We start from the raw sequence: 24,133 nt of genomic DNA on the forward strand, positions 1-24,133 counted from the left end.
ACATATCAGTGACACGCGGTGACTATCATCCTACATATCAGGGACACGCGGTGACTATCATCCTACATATCAGTGACACAGTGGGACCCATACAAATAATTGCGCCAAATAGTGACTATTACTACACTGGAGGCTATGACATCACAGTGTGACTCAAGACTTTGACATCATCATATGATAGCTATGACATCACAGTAAAACAGGTGCTGTCATCAGCATTGAGAGGGTTAATACGCTACGGCTCCGCCCACAGGGGGCGGGGCAGAATGCAATGGGCGGGTCTTTCGAACACGTGATTGGTTGGGCGGGATCCGAGGCGGATCCGGAGCAGGAAGGGGGCGGAGTCAGAGACCGCTGAGCAGCGGGGAACACCCGGAACAGAGAAAGCGGTGACCCGGCGGGTGAGGCTCTGAGGCGGTGACCCGGCGGGTGTGAAGATGCCGCGAGTGGTACCGGATCAGAGAAGCAAGTTTGAGAACGAGGAATTCTTCCGGAAACTGAGCCGGGAATGTGAGGTGAGATCCGGGCCCCGCTGCCTGTCACCCGCGGGCGTCCTGTGTCAGTTACTAGTTATCCTCATCAGGTTTTTTGTAGGGGGCATAGCTCTGTGCCTGGCACCGCGCTCTGCGCCTGGCACCGCACTCTACACCGCGCTCTGCGCCTGGCACCGCGCTCTGCGCCTGGCACTGCGCTCTACACCGTGCTCTGCGCCTGGCACTGCGCTCTACACCGTGCTCTGCGCCTGGCACTGCGCTCTACACCGTGCTCTGCGCCTGGCACTGCGCTCTACACCGTGCTCTGCGCCTGGCACTGCGCTCTACACCGTGCTCTGCGCCTGGCACTGCGCTCTACACCGTGCTCTGCGCCTGGCACTGCGCTCTACACCGTGCTCTGCGCCTGGCACTGCGCTCTACACCGTGCTCTGCGCCTGGCACTGCGCTCTACACCGTGCTCTGCGCCTGGCACTGCGCTCTACACCGTGCTCTGCGCCTGGCACCGCGCTCTGCACCGCGGTCTGCGCCTGGCACTGCGCTCTGCTCCTGGCACTGCGCTCTACACCGCGCTCTACACCGTGCTCTGCGCCTGGCACCGCGCTCTGTGCCTGGCTCTGCGCTCTACACCGCACTCTGCGCATGGCACCGTGCTCTACACTGCGCTCTGCGCCTGGCACAGCGCTCTACACCGCGCTCTGCGCCTGGCACCGCGCTCTGCGCCTGGCACCGCGCTCTGCGCCTGGCACCGTGCTCTACACCGCGCTCTGCGCCTGGTACCGTGCTCTACACCGCGCTCTGCGCCTGGCACCGCGCTCTGCGCCTGGCACCGTGCTCTACACCGCGCTCTGCGCCTGGCACCGTGCTTTACACCGCGCTCTGCGCCTGGCACCGTGCTCTGCGCCTTACACCGCGCTCTGCGCCTGGCACCACGCTCTACACCGTGCTCTGCGCCTGGCACGGCGCTCTACACCGCGCTCTGCGCCTGGCACCGTGCTCTACACTGCTCTCTGCGCCTGGCACGGCGCTCTGCGTCTGGCACAGCGCTCTGCGCCTGGCACCGCGCTCTACACCGCTCTCTGCGCCTGGCACCGCGCTCTACACCGCGCTCTGCGTCTGGCACCGCGCTCTGCGTCTGGCACCGCGCTCTGCGTCTGGCACCGTGCTCTGCGCCTGGCACCGCGCTCTGCGCCTGGCACCGCGCTCTGCGTCTGGCACCGCGCTCTGCGTCTGGCACCGCGCTCTGCGTCTGGCACCGCGCTCTGCGTCTGGCACCGCGCTCTGCGTCTGGCACCGCGCTCTGCGCCTGGCACCGCGCTCTGCGCCTGGCACCGCGCTCTGCGCCTGGCACCGCGCTCTGCGTCTGGCAACGCGCTCTGCGTCTGGCAACGCGCTCTGCGTCTGGCACCGCGCTCTGCGCCTGGCACCGCGCTCTGCGCCTGGCACCGCGCTCTGCGCCTGGCACCGCGCTCTGCGCCTGGCAACGCGCTCTGCGTCTGGCAACGCGCTCTGCGTCTGGCAACGCGCTCTGCGTCTGGCACCGCGCTCTGCGTCTGGCACCGCGTTCTGAACCGTGCTCTGCGCCTGGCACCGCGCTCTGCGCCTGGCACCACGCTGTACACTTTGCTCTGCGCCTGGCACCACGCTCTACACTTTGCTCTGCGCCTGGCACCACGCTCTACACTTTGCTCTGCGCCTGGCACCACGCTCTACACTTCGCTCTGCGCCTGGCACCACGCTCTACACTTTGCTCTGCGCCTGGCACCACGCTCTACACTTCGCTCTGCGCCTGGCACCACGCTCTACACTTTGCTCTGCGCCTGGCACCACGCTCTACACTTTGCTCTGCGCCTGGCACCACGCTCTACACTTTGCTCTGCGCCTGGCACCACGCTCTACACTTTGCTCTGCGCCTGGCACCACGCTCTACACTTCGCTCTACACCGCGCTCTGCGCCTGGCACTTCGCTCTACACCGCGCTCTGCGCCTGGCACCGCGCTCTACACCGCGCTCTACGCCTGGCACCGCGCTTTACAGTGCGCTCTGCGCCTGGCTCTTGGCGTCTTTGTCTTGGTCTGCGCCTCGCTCTTGGCGTCCTTCTCGCTCTGCGCCTCGCTCTGCGCCTCGCTCTGCGCCTCGCTCTGCGCGTCCTTCTCGCTCTGCGCCTCCTCGCTCTGGGCGTGCGCCTCGCTCTGGGCGTGCGCCTCGCTCTGGGCGTGCGCCTCGCTCCGCGCCTCGCTCTGCTCCGCGCCTCCGCCTCGCTCTGCGCCTCCTCGCTCCGCGCCTCGCTCCCGGTTGTGAGTCTCTGCCTTTGCCTCTCTCAGATTAAATACACGGGATTTCGGGACCGTCCCCACGAGGAGCGTCAGGCCCGTTTCCAGAACGCCTGCAGGGACGGGCGCTCCGAAATAGTAAGTGTCCGTGTGCAGACACACGCGTGCTGCTCCTGTAACACGCGCTCTTCGCATGTTGAGATGCTCCCTGAGTGAGCCCTTTCTGCCCCCCCTCGCTCCCTGGGGCTATTAAATGAGGGGGTTACATTTGCTCACAGGCTGGAGGTAAAGTGGAAGCAGATGGTGGGGATTTAACCCTTGCTGAGTGCTGCGTTTCCCTGAATAATTCACGTCTCTCATTCGCTTTCTATTGATTTCCTTTAAAAGGCTTTTGTGGCCACGGGAACCAACCTGTCTCTGCAGTTCTTTCCGGCCAGTTGGCAGGGGGAGCCACGCCAGACACCGACCCGCGACTACGTGGACTTCGAGAGGGAGTCAGGAAAGGTAAGAGCCCCCCCTCTGTGCCTGTACCTAGGGGGGCCCCCCCTCTGTGCCTCGGGGGCCTCCCCCTCTGTGCCTCGGGGGCCTCCCCCTCTGTGCCTCGGGGGCCTCCCCCTCTGTGCCTCGGGGGCCTCCCCCTCTGTGCCTCGGGGGCCTCCCCCCCTCCCCCTCTGTGCCTCGGGGGCCTCCCCCCCTCCCCCTCTGTACCTCGGGGGCCTCCCCCCCTCTACCTCGGGCCCCCCCCCCTTCCCCTCTGTACCTCGGCCCCCCCCCCCTCCTCTGTACCTCGGGGGCCTCCCCCCCCCTCCACTGTACATTGGTGGCCTCCCCCCCCCCTCTGTATCTCGGGGGCCTCCCCCCCCCTCCTCTGTATCTCGTGGACCTCCTCCCCCCTCCTCTGTACCTCGGGGGCCTCCCCCCCCCCTCCTCTCTGTACCTCGGGGGCCTCCTCCTCCCCCCTTCCTCCCCCCACCCCTCCTTTCTCACTCCCCCCCTCCTCTCCCTCCCCCCCTCCTCTCCCTCCCCCCCTCCTCTCTGTACCTCGGGGCCTCCCCCCCCTCTGTACCTCGGGGGCCTCCCCCCCTCCTCCTTCACATCGCAGAGGCTCTGAATTTTTATTATGATTGGGGAAGTCCCAGGTCATCATTTTCATGTATGTAATTATCTAATGTCATTTATCCTCTTTGATATCGCTTGGAATTGAGTTCCAACTTTAGTTAGCGCTAGTCAGTTCTTCTTGTGATCTGTCCGACCCATCGCCATTTCAATGTCTCCCCCTGTGTGATGATATCACAGACTGCTGTTTGGTTTTCAACCCATTCATTCTTTTTCTTGGCTCTTCGGGTAATACCCAGCATGCATCTCTGCATACTTCTCTGAGTTGTCTGAAGCTTCTGAATTATCTTCGTATTTAGGGTCCAAGTTTCACACGTACGTTGGCAGAATATTCAAAAACTTTCCAGTGGAAGGTTCCCTAGGAATATTGTCTTGTCTTGTGGAAATACCTCCATCCCATCTTCATTCCTTCATTGATTCCATTCAAAAGATTCCCATCCATTGTTACTCGCCAGCCAACATAGACATGGTCTTCTAGTTCTATTCCATTTATTTCCATTTATATGGCGGCTGCCACATTCTTACTGGCTTCAGCAAGTTCTGTTTTGTTGCTGGAGATCATCTGGACTTGTGGCAAAAATAACAACGTCCTCTGCACATCGTAAGTGGCTCAAATATTCACCATTGATTGATTGATTCCTTTTCCTTCTCAATTCAATGTCTTGAACAATTAAAGTGTTGCAGTGAAAAGCTTTGGAGACACGGTGTCTCCCAGCCGCTCTCCCTCACTGATCCTGGTGACACGGTGTCTCCCAGACGCACTCCCTCACTGATACTGGTGACACGGTGTCTCCCTGCCGCACTCCCTTACTGATCCTGGTGACACGGTATCTCCCAGCCGCTCTCCCTCACTGATCCTGGTGACACGGTGTCTCCCTGCCGCACTCCCTCACTGATCCTGGTGACTCGGTGTCTCCCTGCCGCACTCCTTCACTGATCCTGATGACACGGTGTCTCCCTGACGCACTCCCTCACTGATCCTGGTGACACGGTGTCTCCCTGCCGCACTCCCTTACTGATCCTGGTGACGGTGTCTCCCCGCCGCACTCCCATACTGATCCTGGTGACGGTGTCTCCCCGCCGCACTCCCTCACTGATCCTGGTGACACGGTGTCTCCCTGCCGCTCTCCCTTACTGATCCTGGTGACACTGTGTCTCCCTGCCGCACTCCCTCACTGATCCTGGTGACACAGTATCTTCCTGCCGCTCTCCCTTACTGATCCTGGTGACACTGTGTCTCCCTGCCGCTCTCCCTTACTGATCCTGGTGACACGGTGTCTCCCTGCCGCACTCCCTCACTGATCCTGGTGACACGGTGCCTCCCTGCCGCACTCCCTCACTGATCCTGGTGGCACGGTGTCTCCCAGCCGCACTCACTCTCTGATCCTGGTGACACGGTGCCTCCCTGCCGCACTCCCTCACTGATCCTTATGTTGCTGGTTACTTCATACTATCTAATGGTTGATGTGGCATTTTCAGAAATGTCCCTTATAACATCTGTCCTTTGCCGAGTGTTAGATCGTATTCATTACTTGGAGAAATCACTTGTACGGCTTGGATGTGGTTCATTTGTGTTGTATCCACTGCGAAATCCCGCCTGTTCTCTGGGGGCGTGTATCTTTGTAATGTGATGGGAAGTAGACGGGTTTGTAGTTCTTCCTTGTAGACGAGGATAATAATCGCATTGCTTAATTCTGCTATGGAACTTTCCTGTTCTCCTGGCAGCATGTGAAGCGTTTTGCAAGGATTCTTTCTTTTATTGCCTTTGCCACTTCGTCTGGAAGGACCCAACGTACCACATTGGTGTGGTGGTTCCTTCTCGCTCTTCCTCCGCCGGATTACGCCTGGCGTTGTGTGGGTTCTTGTACAATTTCATGCAGAAGTCCTCGGCTCTCTGATAAGGACTGTGTTTTTATTGTAGATCCACCTTCTTGTTTAAGTCGCTGCTTCGTCTTCGATAAGCTTGTTGTCTTCGCTGGCGGTCTTCACCATATCACAGTTATATTTCATCGTTACATTTCTTTACATCTTCACTTATACCTTTTCGGATTGCCTGGTATATTTAGTTCTTCTTCTTGCGTCTTGGGAGTTTTCCATTTCTTGTCTCCTCGTTATTTGCTTTGTCTCATCTGATTTTCTTATCCTGTTTTTTGTTAGCGATTCCTCCAGTTCTCCTGCGCTTTCAACCACAATCTTCAGAAGTTCTTCATTGTTTGTTGAAGTCTCCCCATGCACAGTGAGCTGTAGCAATCTTTCAGTTCTAGTTTAAATTCTCTGCAGTTCTTCTTGAGGTTATTGATGTTAATAGTTTTGATCTTTTTAATCCGTTTTCTTCTTTCCATCTTCAGATGTAATTTGCAGAGATCCAACCAGTGATCACTTCTTGTGTCAACAGTTAAGGACTGTGCAGACTACAATCACGTGTTCCGTGTTAGCTAGGATATAGCCCATTTTAAAGCTGCAGTTCAAGCAATATCCTACAGAAGCGCTCAGTGAGTCAAGACACTGACTTGCATGGGAACCTGGTTCAATTCCCGGTGCCGGCTCCTTGTGACCTTGGGCAAGTCACTTTATCTCCTTGTGCCTCAGGCACCAAAAACATAGATTGTAAGCTCTACGGGGCAGGGACTGTGCCTGCAAAATGTCTCTGTAAAGTGCTACGTAAAAACTAGCAGCGCTATACAAGAACAAACCATTATTATTAATGTCCCCGGGCGTGACAGCGCTCAGGAAGAAGGCACAGGGTAAGAATCCCCAGAGGTTAAACAGAACTTGTCATTCAAACCTACAGCTGGCGCTCAACACCTGCCGGACTCGCTCCAGTGAAGCAGCACTGCAAGAACTGGGAGACGAATGTGAACATATTAAATGGGCTATTAATGGCCTTAATGAAGGAAGGCAAAGAGAAAAAGGGGGAGCACAGGTTTGAGAGGTGATAGAAAAATGTACATTCAATGTGAATAAAACAAATATTCTTGAATTGGTAGGAGCAGGGGTAGTGATGTGTAAAATATTATAAACAATTACACGGCCTTGTGTAAATGCTGTCACGTAAGAGTCTTTTTCCTCTCCTTCTTTCTTCTTTTTCTTCCTTCTTTTTTCTTCTTCTTTCTGTAGTGGTTTTTCTGCTTTCGTCCGAATAGACGTCTCTTCGGTCTCCCGACAAGGTTCAATTATGGTGTCACCCTCGGAGCAAGAAATAGACACAGATTAAGGGACAGATATAGGTTCAAATAAAACAAATCCAATTCAGATGATGGGTGAACAATAAAAGCAGAAAATACTGCAAAACACTCACACGGGCAAGTGTGAGTGCAATCCTGGGGGGGGTATCTTTATCCTCCTCACGTGTGAGAGTTCATATACAGAGCTCTAATCCTCCAGATAATAAACCATTAGTGGGGGGAAGGGGATATATCAAAGTTAAAATAAAGATACTCACACGACCACGTGTGAGCTCACACTGTGGTTAGGGATCTTTAAAACTCCTTCTTTAAAGACCAACACTGCTGCCAAGTGAAAAATGTTCTTTGTGCTAAAATAGCCAAAAATGACTCTGAAAATGGCGTGTACCAACGTAAACTTTAATGAAAAATAAAACATACAAAACACAGTCTAAAAAGCACTCAGTCTAACACGACATGCGTGCCAAGAAAGAAAAGAAAAGGCCAGTCCTAAGGGAACTTTCGCAGGTAGTCGGACACTCAGCTAGCCGGCGGTGGCCGCAAACGTCCAAAAAGCTTTAGGGTCTTGAGCTACGTGTTTCGCCCTCTTTTGTGCTTCCTCAGGCTCCGTACTTTCTCTCTGTTATAGTCCCTTAATGAAGGAAGAAAAGATGAAGGCCTCAAAAGTAGGCACCTATTCTATTAGAGAGACAGATAATGGAAGAACCAATGGAGTAGGCTTCATTAGGGATGAACAACATAGTGGAGTATGAAAGCTCATGGAAAAGAACAGCTAGAATGGTCATTCAGTTGACAAAGGTACAGGTTTCAAATAAGCCAAATGTATGCGCCAACGTCAAGTCACACAGACAATAAAGTGGAAGATTGTACCATGTATACACACCCCGCAGGGCTGGATTTTCGGCACAGAACACGGGGGTGACTCCGCAAAGCACCCTCTCCCCCCCCCCCCCCCCACCCGTCTGCTTCCTCCACACTTCCTGACTCCTGAGATTAACACAGGCAGGACACCCAGACGTACTTCTGGGCAGATCTCGGGGGCGCCCTGGGACTGCGCCCTCCTACACGGCGAGTGTAGGATTTCCGCTCCCGTTCCTCCCTCTCCGGTGTCTGTGCTGGTTCCTTGTTGGATGGAAGGAGTCACGTTGTGTTTTGGGAAGTTTGGATTTGTGTGTTTTTTCCCAGGTCCCTTGTCTGAGCAGAAGGTGTGTGTGTGTGTGTCAGGATTGTGTGTTTAATATTGATATAGAGATGACACAGCTGCGTTTATTCAGGGTCGAGGGTCTCCTCATGCCTTGAATGTATGTGGGTTGTGCTTCCCCTTTGTGTCTGCGCTGGTCTCTGACATGGGATTAGTCCGCGCTGGTCATGGTGAATGGTTTAACCCATTAGACCCCCCGCACTGATCCCTAAATCTTCACTCCGTGTGTGGGCGAGTATATGTTGGTGTATTACTAAGGCTCGGGGATTAAAGCCTCAGCATAAAGTGGTCCTTGGAATGTCAGCTCTTTGGGACAACGTTTTCCTTCTGCGTGGTGTCTGTAATCTCCCCATGTGTTCTGTAGTAAAGTGCTGAGTACATGGGGAGCATTCACTGTGGGATTAGGTATTTAGGGGGGGGGGGGGCGCTCTGGTTCTTGCTGCCGTTACTTTGTGACTCATGTCCTGGGCCGTCCCGTGACTTACTGACATGTGACATCCCGGGGGCGGATGTCGATCTGTGTCCCTGCAGAGGAAGTGGTAGATACAACATTGTGGCTGTAAACCAATGCGGAGGGAACCGGTGTTGCTATACAGGGAGTTCTGGTTCTTACATACTGCTCTGTCGCTGCTTCTTTTTTGGGTGGGAAGTGATATGTCACAAATAATATTCCCAGGCGCGTGCGGGGCTGCGGGTGTCGCCCCATTTCCAGACGCACGTATGGGGCCGCGGGTGTCGCCCCGTTTCCCCGCGCGCGCCCGGTCACTCCCAATAATTCTCCTAATCTCGCCACGTTTTTCCTTCTGGCACAAAATGGACATTTTATTATTTGTTGACTAAACGGCATGGCAGAGCGGGGCGCGCGTCTGTGTGCGGGGGGGGCGCGTCTGTGTGCGCATGTTTACACCTTTTTTATTTGTTCTCACTTATTTGCATGGTGATCCCATCCCAAGATGTGTGGGATCTCGCCTATTATTCTGCTCCACTTGTGAGTAGAATACTTACAGATCTCTTAATTTTATCACCTTTTATTGTCAAAATTGCACTATGTTATTTTTCTTTATTTCATGGCACCTGTCTGGCTCCCCTACTGTTTGTGAAAATCTTAAATGTGACTGGCTGCCCCTCACTTACAGGGGGTCGCTGCCATGTGACACTGTCAGGATTCTGGCCGTGGGTTCTGAGAATCAAGGGATGTGGTCGGACCAGGGGGGGTTCTGAGAATCGGGGGCCGGGGAAAGTGACTTGGATCAACACAGTTGAGTTGAAGTGATTGGTCTTTACGTTTTCCGGGGCCCTCTTGCCCCCCTGCCCAGCTCTCCTGCCCAACCGCTCAGCCCTGTCGTGCCCATCTGCCCTGTCCAGCACTCCTGTCCTGCCCTGCTCTTCCCTGTCCAGCCCTCCGGCTCTTCAGTGTCCAGCCCTCCAGCCCTCCTGTCCTGCCCTGTCCAGCCCTCCGCACGATTTCCCTCTTACAGGCCCTGTGTGCTCTGAGCTGCCAAAGCATTGTGTAACTAGGTCTGCTGCAATGTGTGTGGCCAGCGTGAGCAAGCACCTGCGTATGCTTGTGAGCGCACGGCGCTCAGCTGCTTGTAGAGGCAAGCAAATTTGTTTGCCGCTCTCTGGCATAAACCTGTTACCAGAGGGTTTAGTAGTACAGCGGCGCCCCGCTTTTCGGCGATACGGCGGTACCGAGAAGGGGGCCGCCATGTCTGCAGAACCGGCTGCATGCGCAGAACGGGCCGGGATGATGTCGTGCATGCGCAGAACGTAAATGAGGTGTTTTGCCGATGATGCGCATGCGTAGAGCGGCGCGTTGCCGGTCTGCACATGCGCACATAACGAAAATCGCCGGTTCCGCATTCCGCCGATTTTCGCTTTGCGGCGGGTCCTTAGAACGGAATGGGGCCCTCCTCGAACATTAATCGGTTGCATGTAACAATCTCGGTTTATTAGAGGCCAGGATATGTTTACAACTAAGGGTTCTTCTATCCACCAAAGATGGTTTAGTATTCAGGTGTTCCTTCAATACGGGATCACTGGTAAGGGCTTTCCAATGTTTGCCCGAAATCCGCCCGATCTTGGGAGCCGATGGATTGATCGTATCTCGGTGTAAAAGTGCGATCATTACCATTGGGTTTCTGCTTCCTCGCTTGATCACATCTTTTAGTTCTTGATTTCTCTTAACAGAGTCTCCCTATTCAAAGAAAGACTTCTTCAATATTAGCTGGATCATAACCCTTTGCAGGAAAATTCTCCTTTTTATAGATGGTGCAAGATAATCCACATTGGTACAGCAACTGCACCCCAGTCAATTAAATTGGCTAAATGGAATATTGTTCAGCCATTCTTTTTGGTGGTTGCTAGTAACATTCAGATAACTGTTAGTAGCCACTGGTTTTACATAAATGTTAGTTTTAATGGTCAAATCACTTTTAACTGATGAAGTTAAATCCCCAAAATCACAATTTGGTTCATATAAATAGTACTCAAAAAGATACTGCTGTACACCAATAATAATGAAATATGAATACAAATACCGGTGCTCCTGTTCAGGATTCTCTGTATGGTAATCCAATAGTAACTAAAGGAAGCAAGGCACTACGGAATTTTATACTGCACATACTCTTGAGAGAGGCCATGTGAGGCCGAAACGTCACGTCTGATTTATTGGCAGGAGGAAATTCCATAGTGCCTTGCTTCTTCCTTCATTTAAAAATCAAACCAGCCTGATTTGGAATTGAAATGTAAAAACAAATCTGTAATGTCACCAAATAATAAAAATATCATCTATGAAACGGCCATAGTAAACCAGGCCCGCCCCGAGGGGGGATGGTCCATATGTCCTCCCAACAAACCATAAATAACTTGGGGCGTACCTGGTTCTCATGGCCGTTTCACAGATCTGCAGTAAAATTGTTCAAATAAACAATACTGTAACAGAAATTCCTCGTGTGCCACAGACTTATGCATATCAGCATCCACATAATGTTTAGTGGCAGACAATCCGTTCAATGTTCTATGCGTGTACAATGATTGAATATCGCTTGTAGCCCACTGATATGAATCCTGCTATTTAATTGCCGAGATGATATGAGAGGTGTCCCTCATATGGGACCTCAAGGTGACAACATCCAACTGTAAATAGAAGTCCACATACTGGGACAGGTTGGACACCATCAACCCCAGAAACATGGGGTCTACCAAACCTTTATGTACCTTGGGTAAATGGCAAAATATAGGTACTCTAGAATGCACTATATAGAGAAATCCATGTTCCACCTCAGTAATAATACCTCTCCTGTTGGCCTCCCTTAAAAAGAGATTAAATGTGCTTTGCTATTCTTTAGTACGATCACCATTCAACTAGGTTCCTCGACTCCGGAATACACCGTTTATAACCAACAGATAACTATAACAATATACTGTAAGTACGGATATAGGAGAGAGCATCTGTTGTCTAAATTTAGCATAGGTTGAACTTGATGGACGTATGTCTTTTTTCAACCTCATCTACTATGTAACTATGTAACTCCAGTGACACTGTATGGGCTCACTTTATTTGTATTTCTTATATTGCTCATGGTCACTTTTCACTCAACATATTTACAGTATTGTATTTTTGACTATTTTGTTTTAACACATTATTATACGTATTACATCTCCACATATTTCTTTACATCACTTATTATTGGTATATTACGAGTTAAGCGCCGACCTCTTTTTGTGTGTAGGCAGATTTGTAAAGGTGTGTGTGTGTTTATATAGGTGCATCCCTCTGTTGCAGGTTTACCTGAAGGCTCCGATGATCCTGAACGGAGTGTGCGTTACCTGGAAAGGTTGGATCGACCTGCAGAGACTGGATGGGATGGGCTGCCTGGAATTCGATGAAGAGAGAGCGCAGGTAACCGTGGCGTCACGTGTAATACCCAGCGCAAGGAACCGCGGCGTCACGAATAATAGCCAGCGCAGGGAACCGTGGCGTCACGTGTAATACCCAGCGCAGGGAACCGCCGCGTCGCCCTGTCATACCCGGCACAGGGAACCGCCGCGTCGCCCTGTCATACCCGGCGCAGGGAACCGCCGCGTCGCCCTGTCATACCCGGCGCAGGGAACCTCCGCGTCGCCCTGTCATACCCGGCGCAGTGAACCTCCACGTCCCCCTGTCATACCCGGCGCAGGGAACCGCCTCGTAGCATGTTTATATCTCCAGGCCTGGCGTGTAACGCTGTTTCCCTTGCGTGTTTCTACCCCCGGGCTTGGCATGTAACACGCGGTTCCCCTCGCAGCAGGAGGACACACTAGCGCAGCAGGCGTTTGAGGACGTCCGGAGACGAACCCGTGATTTTGACGACAGAGATCGATCTCATCGGGAGGAAATGGAGGTGAGTCTTACAGCCACGCTGCCCGTACCCTCCTGACAATACTTACTACTGGTGCGCATGCGTATTATCCCGCCCTCTGACACCCGTTATTCTGTTACACAGAGCTAGCACTCAGTGACATTCCGCACACCGCTGTGTGCGTGCGATTGCCGTGAATGCGCCATTGCCGTGCGTGCGCACTATTGCCGTATGGGCACGCGCTTTGTGTGCTCCACGTGTGCCATCACTGTGTGCATGCACTCTGTGTGCGTCAAGGTGTGTTTGTCATCGCTGTGTGTATGCGCGCTGTCTGGTGAAACATGTTAGGAGACAGATCACAAGACCTGTTTCGTGTGATCATTCACATGTATGTAACCCCCACCATGGTGACGGTGCTTTTTTGGGAGCATGTTTTGGTGGACACACAGACGTGGGAGGGGACTATTCCTTTAACCATTACCCCGCACCCTGCTCTCTGTTTTAACCCTAAACAGTATTTCTCTTTGGTGCAGGGACGGCGGCAGGATCCAGGCTCCGGTGCCGGGCTGGGCAGCGGAGACGAGATGAAGCTGCGCTAACCCGGAGATCGGAGTGTGAAAGGCCCGAGACGCCCCGTGTCCCCCCCGCCCTAGACGCCCCGTGTCCCCCTCCCCCGTACAAACGGTTCTTATTGGTCCTATCTATGCAAACTGCTTCCAGGCAGCGTTCTGTGTTTGAGAAGAACGGTTTTGTTCGCTGTGGGCAGTACGGTTATTTCCAATTTTTTATTTACAGTTATTTCCGATTTTTTTATTTACGGTTATTTAGGTTTTAGGATTATTTGTTTTTACATAAAATAGGTCAAATTCTTAAAAAATATATATATATTGTATTTGTTTTTAGTTACCGCTTTTCCCGGTGTATTTTGCGCGTCCCGTCCTGCTTTTAATTGCTGTAAGTTTGGAAATCTGGTACCTGCTAGAAGCCCCAGTATTGGTGTCAGGTCACTTATAGATTCACTGCAGGAGTTGGGCTACCATTCCAGGAGGAAGTTGTGCTTCTGCAGAAGGGGTTAATGTTACACACGGAGCTGCTCAAATCCAGCATGCGATATACACGTGTTAACCTCTTCTGTGCTGGTGAAGAGTGAAGCCTATTGCTTTCCAATGGGCTGCGACCCCTCTGGCGCTACATGGGTTAATGTGGCAAAAACTGCCGGGTCACTTCAGCACTCTAACGGTTAAGTGCATTGTTGTGCATTGTGACGGGGAATACTGTGACCCGGACATTTTAATAAACTCCTGATATTCGACCTTCGGTCTCTTAATGTCTGTTCCTCTAATCCTTTAACCCATAGAGTTGCCACATGCACATGCTGCCGCGGTACAGCCACCTCTGGGGTGGAGGGGACACCGGAATATTTGTCTCCGACTACAGGCCAATCTCTCTTCTCCCAATACTACCCAAAGTCATGGGAACATTTGTCCACTCCCAATTAAGCGATTTACTATAACACGACAAATTTCCTTGGCTAACGCCAATCCTGGCTTTCGCCCCAAACATTTCACGGTAACCACCCTCTTAAAAGTTTGCAATGAGACCCCGTGTGGAATGGAACGGGGACAACTCACTGGTGCACTATTCCTAGATTGTTGCATACCTAGATTTTGATACTGTTGATCATGTTATCTTGTTTAACAAGCTCTGGAATAGGGGAACATACTTTAAAATGGTTTCACTCCTACCTATCGCATAGATCCCAATGTGTCGTGATCTCGAGCTCTAACTCCAACCCCTTGGGGAAGTCACCTGCAGTGTCCCGCAAGGCTCTGTTCTGGGGCCCCTACTCTTTCAGTCTTCATGAATGATTTACTTACAGCTTGTAAGGGAGCGTCAATGCACATGTATGTGAATGACACCGTTATATGCACACAGACCTAACCTCTTCGACCTTGGACACGTACTTCTATCTGATTTTTCAAGACTTGGAACATTGAATTTCCCAAAACAAACTCTTTACACGCTGGGGTGCACGTCAAAATAGATTTGAAGCAAAAAGTGACACTGTGCTCATTTGCATGTCATTTCCCAGAATCCCTGGCTGCAGTGGGAGCACGGTATGCTGGGAGATAACGGTGAAAAGCAGGGTTACAGACCCGTCCGAGATGTGAATATGCTCACAAGTGCTATTTGCTAAACAGCCAAAACTGTAACAATGTGCACAGGACGTGTGAAAACATTTTATAAATTAAAATCATTTGTCCTTAAAGGAGCAGTGCCTCCTTGTTTTTTTTTGTTTTTTTGTAGCCCCAATGTTTTACAGGGTGGGAACGGGAGGTCCCCTTAAACCAAATGCCACAATTTTCATCCCTTGTGTTACCAAGATACTGGGTTTAAATCTCTCAGGGGAAACAAAATGACTGACAAATCTTGGGCCAATAGGAAACTGCAGCATCATCTGTGGTGGCATCCTATTGGACGGCCATTTAAATCCCCTTTAAATACCAGGAAGTAATACTGATAACTCCACCAGTTAGTATCTTAGGGACCGGAGGTCCCCGGAGCTGAACATAGTGGGGTTCAGTTCTGGGGACCCCCGGCTTTATGGTGGATTACTCCTTAAACAAAGGGAAGAGCGTTAATTCTTCTTTACATGGCAAAGAGAGGGGAAAAGGGAGATTTCCTGCCGGGACTTGCTTGTTCGAACCTATATATTCCAGCCCAACCCTAACGCCCCATCCCGTACCTTAACCCTCGCTGAGTCCGGATAATCTGAAAGTCATTGCGGGCTAAATAAGAAAAAGAGGGCGGTTACACGGAGGAAAAAGACAAGTTAAATAATATATTACTTCTTATTTTTAATATTTTGAAAATGGACCAGGGGAAAATTGTGCTCCCAGATTAACGCGTCTGCACAGAGGGTGCGAGGAATGACGATAAAGACTTAAGGAAAGTTCTCTCGCCTCAGTCAGCAATATATTGTGACGTAGGGACGTCTCTGCCGGTAGCGGGGGCTTTTATTGGGCATTCCTGTATGCTAGCGGTGACCAGTCACACTCTGCATCTTTTGTGTCATGTTTATGTCCAATACAAGGTGTATTTTCCATGCAATAGATGCAAGGGAAAGCAAGTGGAGGACGCTGAGCTATGAGAGAGCGACTCGTGCAGTAACTGCCTACTGGTGACACGATAATCCCGGACACGATACGACTTCTCCGTAATGTCACGAGAGAAGCACGAGCGCTTTTCCACGTGTGGTCTCTTCGCGTGTGTAACGGAGATATTGTGTACACTCCTTGTACATATAACTCACAATAGTCAGGGCTGCCAACAGAAGTCGTGGGGCCCAGGACAAACATTTTAAGCAGGGTCCCCTGTGCCGGCAGTATTACGAGCCGCCCCACCCTCCCCCCATTTCACACCTCACGAGCCCCCTCTTCTCATGTATTTCTCTCCCTTCCGTCTCACTCTCCCGCCTCGCATGTATTTCCCCTGCGTCTCACTCTTACTCCCTTTTTTCCTCACTCACCCCCTCTCCTGTCGCTCAAGTCAATTACCCCACGCTCACTCATTCCTTCCCCCCTCACATTACCCCCCCACAACATATATACCAAAAAACTTCCCACCCCCAAATACATACAAACCCCCCCCCCAATATATACAACCTCCCCCACCCCCCCAAATACATACCAAAAACCCACCTACCCAATACATGTAGAAAAAACAATACATACAGTATAACCCCGTACATACATACACATACAGTCACGCTGATGTAATAATCCTGCAATATGTGACCCGTGTGGTATATGAAACCATTTATTCCCCGTGCCAGGCGTGGCCACATCTGGGGGGGACTGAGAGGAGGCGGGTGTTCTGGGAAGGGGTCCGGCTCTCAGCCCTAGTAAAGGCTTTTAACCCTGTGACTTCTGCACCATGTTGGAGGATGCAGAGTCCACCTGGGAGCAGGCACCGACGCCCTCACCTGCGGGTCCGAGCTGCAGGGTGAGACCTCCGGGCGACACGCACACGTTGCATGGATAACGGGCAGGGTTACAAATACAGAGATACAGGTAGTCCTCGGTTATCCAACGGAATCCGTTCTGGAAGGAGCGTTGGGTAGTGACACCGTTGTAAAGTGAGTCCCATGTTAATCAGTGGCGGTGAGCGTTGGATAACGTCAAAAAACGGCCCTCAGGGTTGCGTTGTAAAGCGTTGGATAGCGAGGACAACCTGTATAAGTGAAACATGCATCCCGCACGGTCTAGATATATACACATATGGAATTATTGGGTGACGTCCCTGTGGGGATTATGGGTAAATGTGACATAGTTGGCTGGGTATCAGTTTAGGGCAGAACTGGAAATCCCTCTCTCACCCTTGAAATGTCCGTGCTGCATTGTACAATGGCTTTAAGTACCCCTGTTTAGTGCCTCCCGATATAGGAAGCCAGGCTATATTGCAGAGCCCACGCGATACACATAAGCAGCCCCTCTGCCCCGGGGAGCTGACATTCTAATATTTGGACTCGGCAGGTGTCAGAGCTGCTGCTGGGTCTGGAGCGGGTCTCACAGGGACGGCAGAGGGAGAGAAGCAGAGAGAAGCACCAGCAGTGGCTGAGGAGGGCTCAGAGGCAGCTCTTCCACACCCTGAGAGCCATTGTGAGGGACAACTACTGGGATGTAGACACAGGAAGCCCCCCTGAGTGTCACTTTGTGCCCAAGCCTGTCTGTGCAATATGTTGTGCTGCTTACAAGAGGGGGCAGGCTGGTCCCAGGGGAGGGACAAGAGTCCGCACCAGCATGTCCCCTGTAGATGGTCCTGCCGTGCCCTGTAGCACACCGCACTCCCCTATCCGACTCCAGGATCTGGTACCCATTTTCCCAAAAGCAGAACCCCTGAGGCTGCTGCCCTACATACTGCTGAGCAAAAGCATGAACCCTACGCTGCCGTACTCATCCATTATACAGAAGTGTTGCGATTCACAGATCAACTGCAAGCTCCTGAGCCCAGACACCGAGTACTGGGGAGGGGGAAGAACAGAGCTGCCGAGGAACCCGCGGGCTGAGGGGGGAGAGGAACTCATCGTGGCAGGTTGGGGGCAGTGAGGGGCAGAGAGAACAGTGTGCAGGGTGATCGCAGTGAGAGGGCGGTGTGCGGGTGACAGCGGGTTGCAGGGTGACAGTAATGTGTGGGTGACAGGTGTGCGGGTGACAGCGGGTTGCAGGGTGACAGTGATGTGGATACTCAACTATCTTTTAGGAAAACATTTTATATGTGACAGTATAACATAGAATATATTATAATACAGTATAATATAATTCAGTACACAGTATAATACAGTACACAGTATAATACAGAATATAGTATAATACAGAATATAGTATAATACAGTATTATTCAGTACATAGTAGAATACAGTATAATTCAGTACACAGTATAATATAGAATATACTGTAGAAAAATTCAGTACACAGTATAATATAGAATATAGTATAATTCAGTACACAGTATAATACAGTACAATATAGAATATGTATGTATCTACTATCTACTATCTACTATATATTTGTGAAAGCACTGTATGTTTGTCTGCATGGCCTGTGTCCCTAGCGGCAATCTCATTGGTCCCTTGGGCCGCCCGCCCCCGCACACCTCTCATTGGCCTGAGGCGGAGTGACGGGCCAAAACACACACACACACACACACACACAGCGCTCATCGTGACCCCGCGCACCTCCTCTCCCCGGTTTCCCGCGCTTTTTCCTGCCACCCCCCCCCCCCCCCGGCGCCGCTACAGTCAGCGGGGGAGCGGAGCGAGCACCCGGGACACAGCGGGGGACTCTCACCTCCCCACGGCCCTCAGCACACATAGGCCACTCCCTCACCCGGCGCTCTCTCCCTCACCCCCTCCCCCCCCCCCACACACACACAGAGCACGCGGCTCTCCCTCACCCGGCGCTCTCCCTCACCCCCCCCTCCCCACACACTCAGAGCACGCGGCTCTTCCCTCACCCGGCGCTCACCATCACCCCCCTCCCCCCCCCCCCCACACACAGAGCACGCGGCTCTCCCCTCACCCGGCGCTCTCCCTCCCCCCCCTCCCCCCCACACACAGAGCACGCGGCTCTCCCTCACCCGGCGCTCTCCCTCACCCCCCCCCCCCCCCCCCACACACAGAGCACGCGGCTCTCCCTCACCCGGCGCTCTCCCTCACCCCCCCCCCCCCCCCACACACACAGAGCACGCGGCTCTCCCTCACCCGGCGCTCTCCCTCACCCCCCCCCCCCCCACACACACAGAGCACGTGGCTCTCCCCCTCACACAGGCCGCTACCCGTCCCCGCGGGCGCACCTCCGGCTGTCCTCCGCCTCTCCTCCGGCTGTCTCCGCCTCTCCTCCGGCTGTCTCCGCCTCTCCTCCGGCTGTCTCCGCCTCTCCCCGCGAGAGGTCCAGCACCTCCTCACCGGAGCGTCTCAGCCTCGCCGCGGAGGAGCCCGAGGTGGAGGAGGAGGGCGGCCGGGACCCAGAGGAAGAGGAGCGCGGCCGTGTGCAAGGTGAGTACACGCAGGGGAATGGGTTATTTAAACGCGTCCCTGACTCACCCTGCCCTTTGCCCCCCCCTACCCTCCCTGCCCTTTGCCCCCCCTGCCCTTTGCCCCCCCTGCCCTCCCTCCCCCTGCCCTTTGCCCCCCCCCTGCCCTCCCTCCCCCTGCCCTTTGCCCCCCCTGCCCTCCCTCCCCCTGCCCTTTGCCCCCCTGCCCTCCCTCCCCCTGCCCTCCCTCCCCCTGCCCTTTGCCCCTGCCCTTTGCCCCCTGCCCTCTCTCCCAATGCCCTTTGCCCCCTGCCCTCCCTCCCAATGCCCTTTGCCCTCCCTCCCAATGCCCTTTGCCCCCTGCCCCCGCCCCATGCCCTCCCTCCCTCTGCCCTCCCTCCCCTGCCCTTGCCCCCTGCCCTCCCTCCCCCTGCCCTTTGCCCCCTGCCCTCCCTCCCCCTGCCCCCTGCCCTTGCCCTCCCTCCCCCTGCCCTTGCCCCCTGCCCTCCCTCCCCCTGCCCTTTGCCCCCTGCCCTTTGCCCCCCCGCCCTCCCTCCCCCTGCCCTTTGCCCCTCCGCCCTCCCTCCCCCTGCCCTTTGCCCCTCCACCCGCCCCTCCCTGCCCTTTGCCCCCCCACCCGCCCCTCCCTGCCCTTTGCCCCCCCACCCGCCCCTCCCTGCCCTTTGCCCCCCCACCCGCCCCTCCCTGCCCTTTGCCCCCCCACCCGCCCCTCCCTGCCCTTTGCCCCCCCACCCGCCCCTCCCTGCCTTTGACCCCCCACCCGCCCCTCCTGCCCTTTGCCCCCCACACCCGCCCCTCCCTGCCCTTTGCCCCCCCACCCCTCCCTGCCTTTTGCCCCCCCGCCCCTCCCTGCCCTTTGCCCCCCCCCCCGCCCCTCCCTGCCCTTTGCCCCCCCCCCGCCCCTCCCTGCCCTTTGCCCCCCCCCGCCCCTCCCTGCCCTTTGCCCCCCCCCCCCCGCCCCTCCCTGCCCTTTGTCCCCCCCCCCGCCCCTCCCTGCCCTTTGTCCCCCCCCACCCCTCCCTGCCCTTTGTCTCCCCCCACCCCTCCCTGCCCTTTGTCCCCCCCCACCCCTCCCTGCCCTTTGTCCCCCCCCACCCCTCCCTGCCCTTTGTCCCCCCACCCCTCCCTGCCCTTTGTCCCCCCCCCACCCCTCCCTGCCCTTTGTCCCCCCCCACCCCTCCCTGCCCTTTGCCCCCCCCACCCCTCCCTGCCCTTTGCTCCCCTCGCCCCTCCCTGCCCTTTGCCCCCCCACCCCTCCCTGCCCTTTGCCCCCCCACCCCTCCCTGCCCTTTGCCCCCCCACCCCTCCCTGCCCTTTGCCCCCTGCCCCTCCCTGCCCTTTGCCCCCCTGCCCTTTGCCCTCCCCGCCCTTCCACACCCCTCCCGCCCTCCGCCCTTCCACGCCCCTCCTCCCCCACCCTTCCAAGCCCCCCCCCCCCCCCGCCCTTCCACTCCATACCCCCTGCCCTTCCACGCCCGGGCAACGCCGGGTATACCAGCTAGTTTATTATAAAATGCTTTTCCAGGAAGTAATACATTGAGAGTTACCTCTCGTTTTCAAGTATGTCCTTGGCATAGAGTAAAACAAATAATACATGGTTACAAATACATAGCTGCATAAGTGAACGGTATACATGCACAGTTAAATATACTATATATTATGGGCGTATGAAACAGTTACAGACCAGATTAAAATGTGAGAGCCTTAGTTCTGAAACAACTTAGACTGGTGGTGGATGTGAGAGTCTCCGGTAGATTGTTCCAGTTGTGAGGTGCACGGTAGGAGAAGGAGGAGCGGACGGATACTTTGTTGAGCCTTGGGACCATGAACAGTCTTTTTGAGTCAGATTTCAGATGATAAGTGCTGCATGTGGAAGGGGGGGATGAGCTTGTTCAGATAGATGGGTACTGTAGCTTACCCAAAAAGTATTTGAAGGCAAGGCAGGAGAGATGAACTTTGTGCCTAGACTCAAGTGATGACCAATCTAATTCTTTGAGCATTTCGCAGTGATGTGTGTTGTAGTATAATTCAGTACTCCGTATAATATAGAATATAGTATAATACAGTATAATTCAGTACTCCGTATAATATAGAATATACTGTAGTATAGTACAGTATAATTCAGTATAATTCAGTACTCCGTATAATATAGAATATAGTATAATACAGTATAATTCAGTACTCCGTATAATATAGAATATAGTATAATACAGTATAATTCAGTACACAGTATAATATAGAATATAGTATAATACAGTATAATTCAGTACACAGTATAATAAAGGCCTTGTTATTTCTGACAGATAAAGGCTATGTGACATTTAAAGATCTGAGGGACCTTCAGTGGAAATTATACACAGGTGTGTTGAGGAGAGTGCGAGGGACCGCAGAGGTCGCAGGGATACGGACAGAGGTCACCTACAGGTTCCACAAGATCCCGAGGAGCACCGACATGTTCACAGAACCCCTGATAGATTTGCAGAGGAATATTGTAGTAGAACGAGGCCCAGGAGATACACACCATACTGTATACTACGCCCGGCCGGAGACATGGCGCCAGTCACAAGATAAACGGAAAGAATAAAAGATCATAATGTCATACAGAATTGTGTCATTTAGGAAACCGGAGGTATCAGAGACAACTATGCAGTAATCTCATTACTATATATCGATAGATAGATAGATAGGTAGATAGGTAGGTAGATGGGTAGATAGATAGGTAGATTGATTAAGTATAGTAGCACGTGCATGTGTCATAAACATAAATGCAAAAAATACTCCACCCACACCAGGTCCGATCCAGAAAAACGCACATCAAAGTATCACATGATATATCTACATATAACGAGATTCTATAGCAGGTAAGAAAACAAACATTGCACGTTTCCATTGCGATATCCATATCGACTCGTCACTCGCTGCTTCTAGTGTCCCGTTGGCTGTCAGGGAAAAGCTCCAATCTCACCCGCCTCAGTCCCACCCACGGCGAATCCTCCGTGCTGCCGATAGCGGTCATCCGCTGCGGGCTGCATCTTCGTCCAATCGGAACATCGGCTTGTGGAACACATGAATGAATCTGTGATGTCACTGGCTCACTGGGAGAATATCATCATCATAAAATATCTTCTAGATCTTCCAGGATGAGGGAATCAGATCCAATGTGTCCAACTCGATAGAAGAGTCATCCTGGTTGGCGTCATCCTCTGAGAAGGTTATACTGTATATAACAGCCCAGACACAAAATCAGTAGAGATATATTAGTAATTACACTGCGGTGTTACATACATATTGATGCCATCACCAATCCAAATGTTTACAGGAAACAGCCTAGTTTGAAGTCCTCATCCAGTCCTTTGAGGGAGAGTGTTTTCAATTTGAAGATGATCTGGGTTCCGAATGGGGCGGGAGTTTATCGCTGTCCACACCCCTAGCTGGGCAAGGGACGTGTGATGGGCATACACCTCAGTTTCGCCAATCCATGCCCTTGCTCTCGGAAATGGCGGGCCACAGGCTGAAATCTGATTTCTACATTCATGGGCTTATTAAATACCTTCCCGATGGCAGATCTGTGTAGGATAATACGCTCCTTTAACGTCAATGAGGTTTTTCTGATATCATATAAACACACAGGGGCATTTAATAAAGTATATGACATAGTTTTGCAATTCACGAAGTCCTTTGATGTATCATGCGGGTGTGTATAGGTTTTGCCAGTGATCAAGAACTGGCAATCTATACACCATGGCATTAATAAACCCTGTGGGTTGTGCTAGCTAATGCATTTGGGTGGAATATATCTCTATAGGGTCTGTCTTGACCAGGAGGTCCCTCAAGCGATTACCCCTTTTGTAACAAAAAAGTGGGGAGCTGAAAAAAGATGCCCAATCTTGGTGTGACTTCTTAAAAAAATGCCAATTTCTTAAAATACTTTTTCTAATCCTGGGTGGTGTAGGGCTAAAGGAGCTCACGAAACAAAATCGATCATCTTTTGATACAGTTTCAGATTTCGGGAGTAGCAGGTCATGTCTATGAACAGAGCGGGCTCTTTCAATAGCTGTATGGACCTCTACTACATCGTAACCCCTGTTGATTAATCTTTCTCTCGTTCACTTAAGTGTTAATGGTACCTCATCCCTGTCACTAGTTGTCCTTAGTACTCGCAGCATCTCAGACTAGGGAAGTCCCTGGTTTTTTTCCCATTTTTATTCGGGAAAAACTCGTTTTATTGGAAATGATACAATCTTGTACATGTTATGTGCTTCCTTCTTACATAACAGCGTGGCATTTGCATTTCAGAAAGGCCCTCGAGGCCGAAACGTCATCATTGGCTCACAATAAATTTTCTTAAGCAGAAATCCGTAGTGCCCAGGTTGTTTCCTTCCTATCAGATTTTGGAGTACCACCAACCGGGAGCACCGGTATTTAGACTATATTTGATTATTTTGGGGCGTGCAGCATTATCCTGTTGTCTTGTCTAAATATTCCATTTTGTTTCTGTAGTTTACCCATTTTGTAAATTCTCAATTTGTTTATTAATACAATAACAATTTGACTGTATATTGTAAACCAGTTTATACCACTGTGACGGTGCTCGTCTCGAATCAGGAAGCGGACCCGCAGGGCTGAGGTAGGAATGCAGAATAACCGACCAGAGCCCGGGGACAGAGTCCTGTTAGAGAATCCGTAGTCGGTAATGGGTCAGGGCTGGCGGCAGAAGTGCAGAGTCCAGGCGACAGGCAAAAGGTCAGGGCAGGCGGAAGGCAGCGAGTGTTCGGGGTCACGGTCTGGGGTCAGCAACAGGGATTCCAAATAGGCGAAAGGGTGATGCGTGACAGCGAAGACCAAACGGACAGAACTTTGCTCGGCGACTCCCACTGGGAACAGCAGTCTTAAGTAGCAGTCTGCCAGTAACCAAAATGGCTGAACTGAGGAGAAAGGTGAGGCAAGCTGGAAAACCCGAACTGCAGCG

The 24,133-nt window shown here is 52.6% G+C and overlaps 1 protein-coding gene across 2 annotated transcripts; it reads left to right on the forward strand.

Annotated features, from left to right (window-relative positions):
• Positions 1 to 303: 303 nt before the first annotated feature.
• Positions 304 to 13,921, forward strand: CBFB (core-binding factor subunit beta). Of its 2 annotated transcripts, none has more exons than XM_075576886.1 (6): positions 304 to 515; positions 2,816 to 2,902; positions 3,152 to 3,268; positions 12,054 to 12,170; positions 12,556 to 12,651; positions 13,125 to 13,921. In XM_075576886.1, the coding sequence occupies exons 1-6, from the start codon at positions 438 to 440 to the stop codon at positions 13,206 to 13,208; spliced, it is 579 nt and encodes a 192-aa protein (XP_075433001.1). In that variant the 5' UTR covers positions 304 to 437; the 3' UTR covers positions 13,209 to 13,921. The 2 variants fall into 2 exon arrangements, with proteins under 2 accessions (XP_075433001.1, XP_075433002.1); XM_075576887.1 differs by having other exon boundaries at positions 305 to 515; positions 13,143 to 13,921.
• Positions 13,922 to 24,133: the final 10,212 nt, after the last annotated feature.

Source organism: Ascaphus truei, chromosome 19, assembly GCF_040206685.1.
Source record: "Ascaphus truei isolate aAscTru1 chromosome 19, aAscTru1.hap1, whole genome shotgun sequence".
In the NCBI taxonomy this organism is placed as follows: Eukaryota; Metazoa; Chordata; class Amphibia; order Anura; family Ascaphidae; genus Ascaphus; species Ascaphus truei.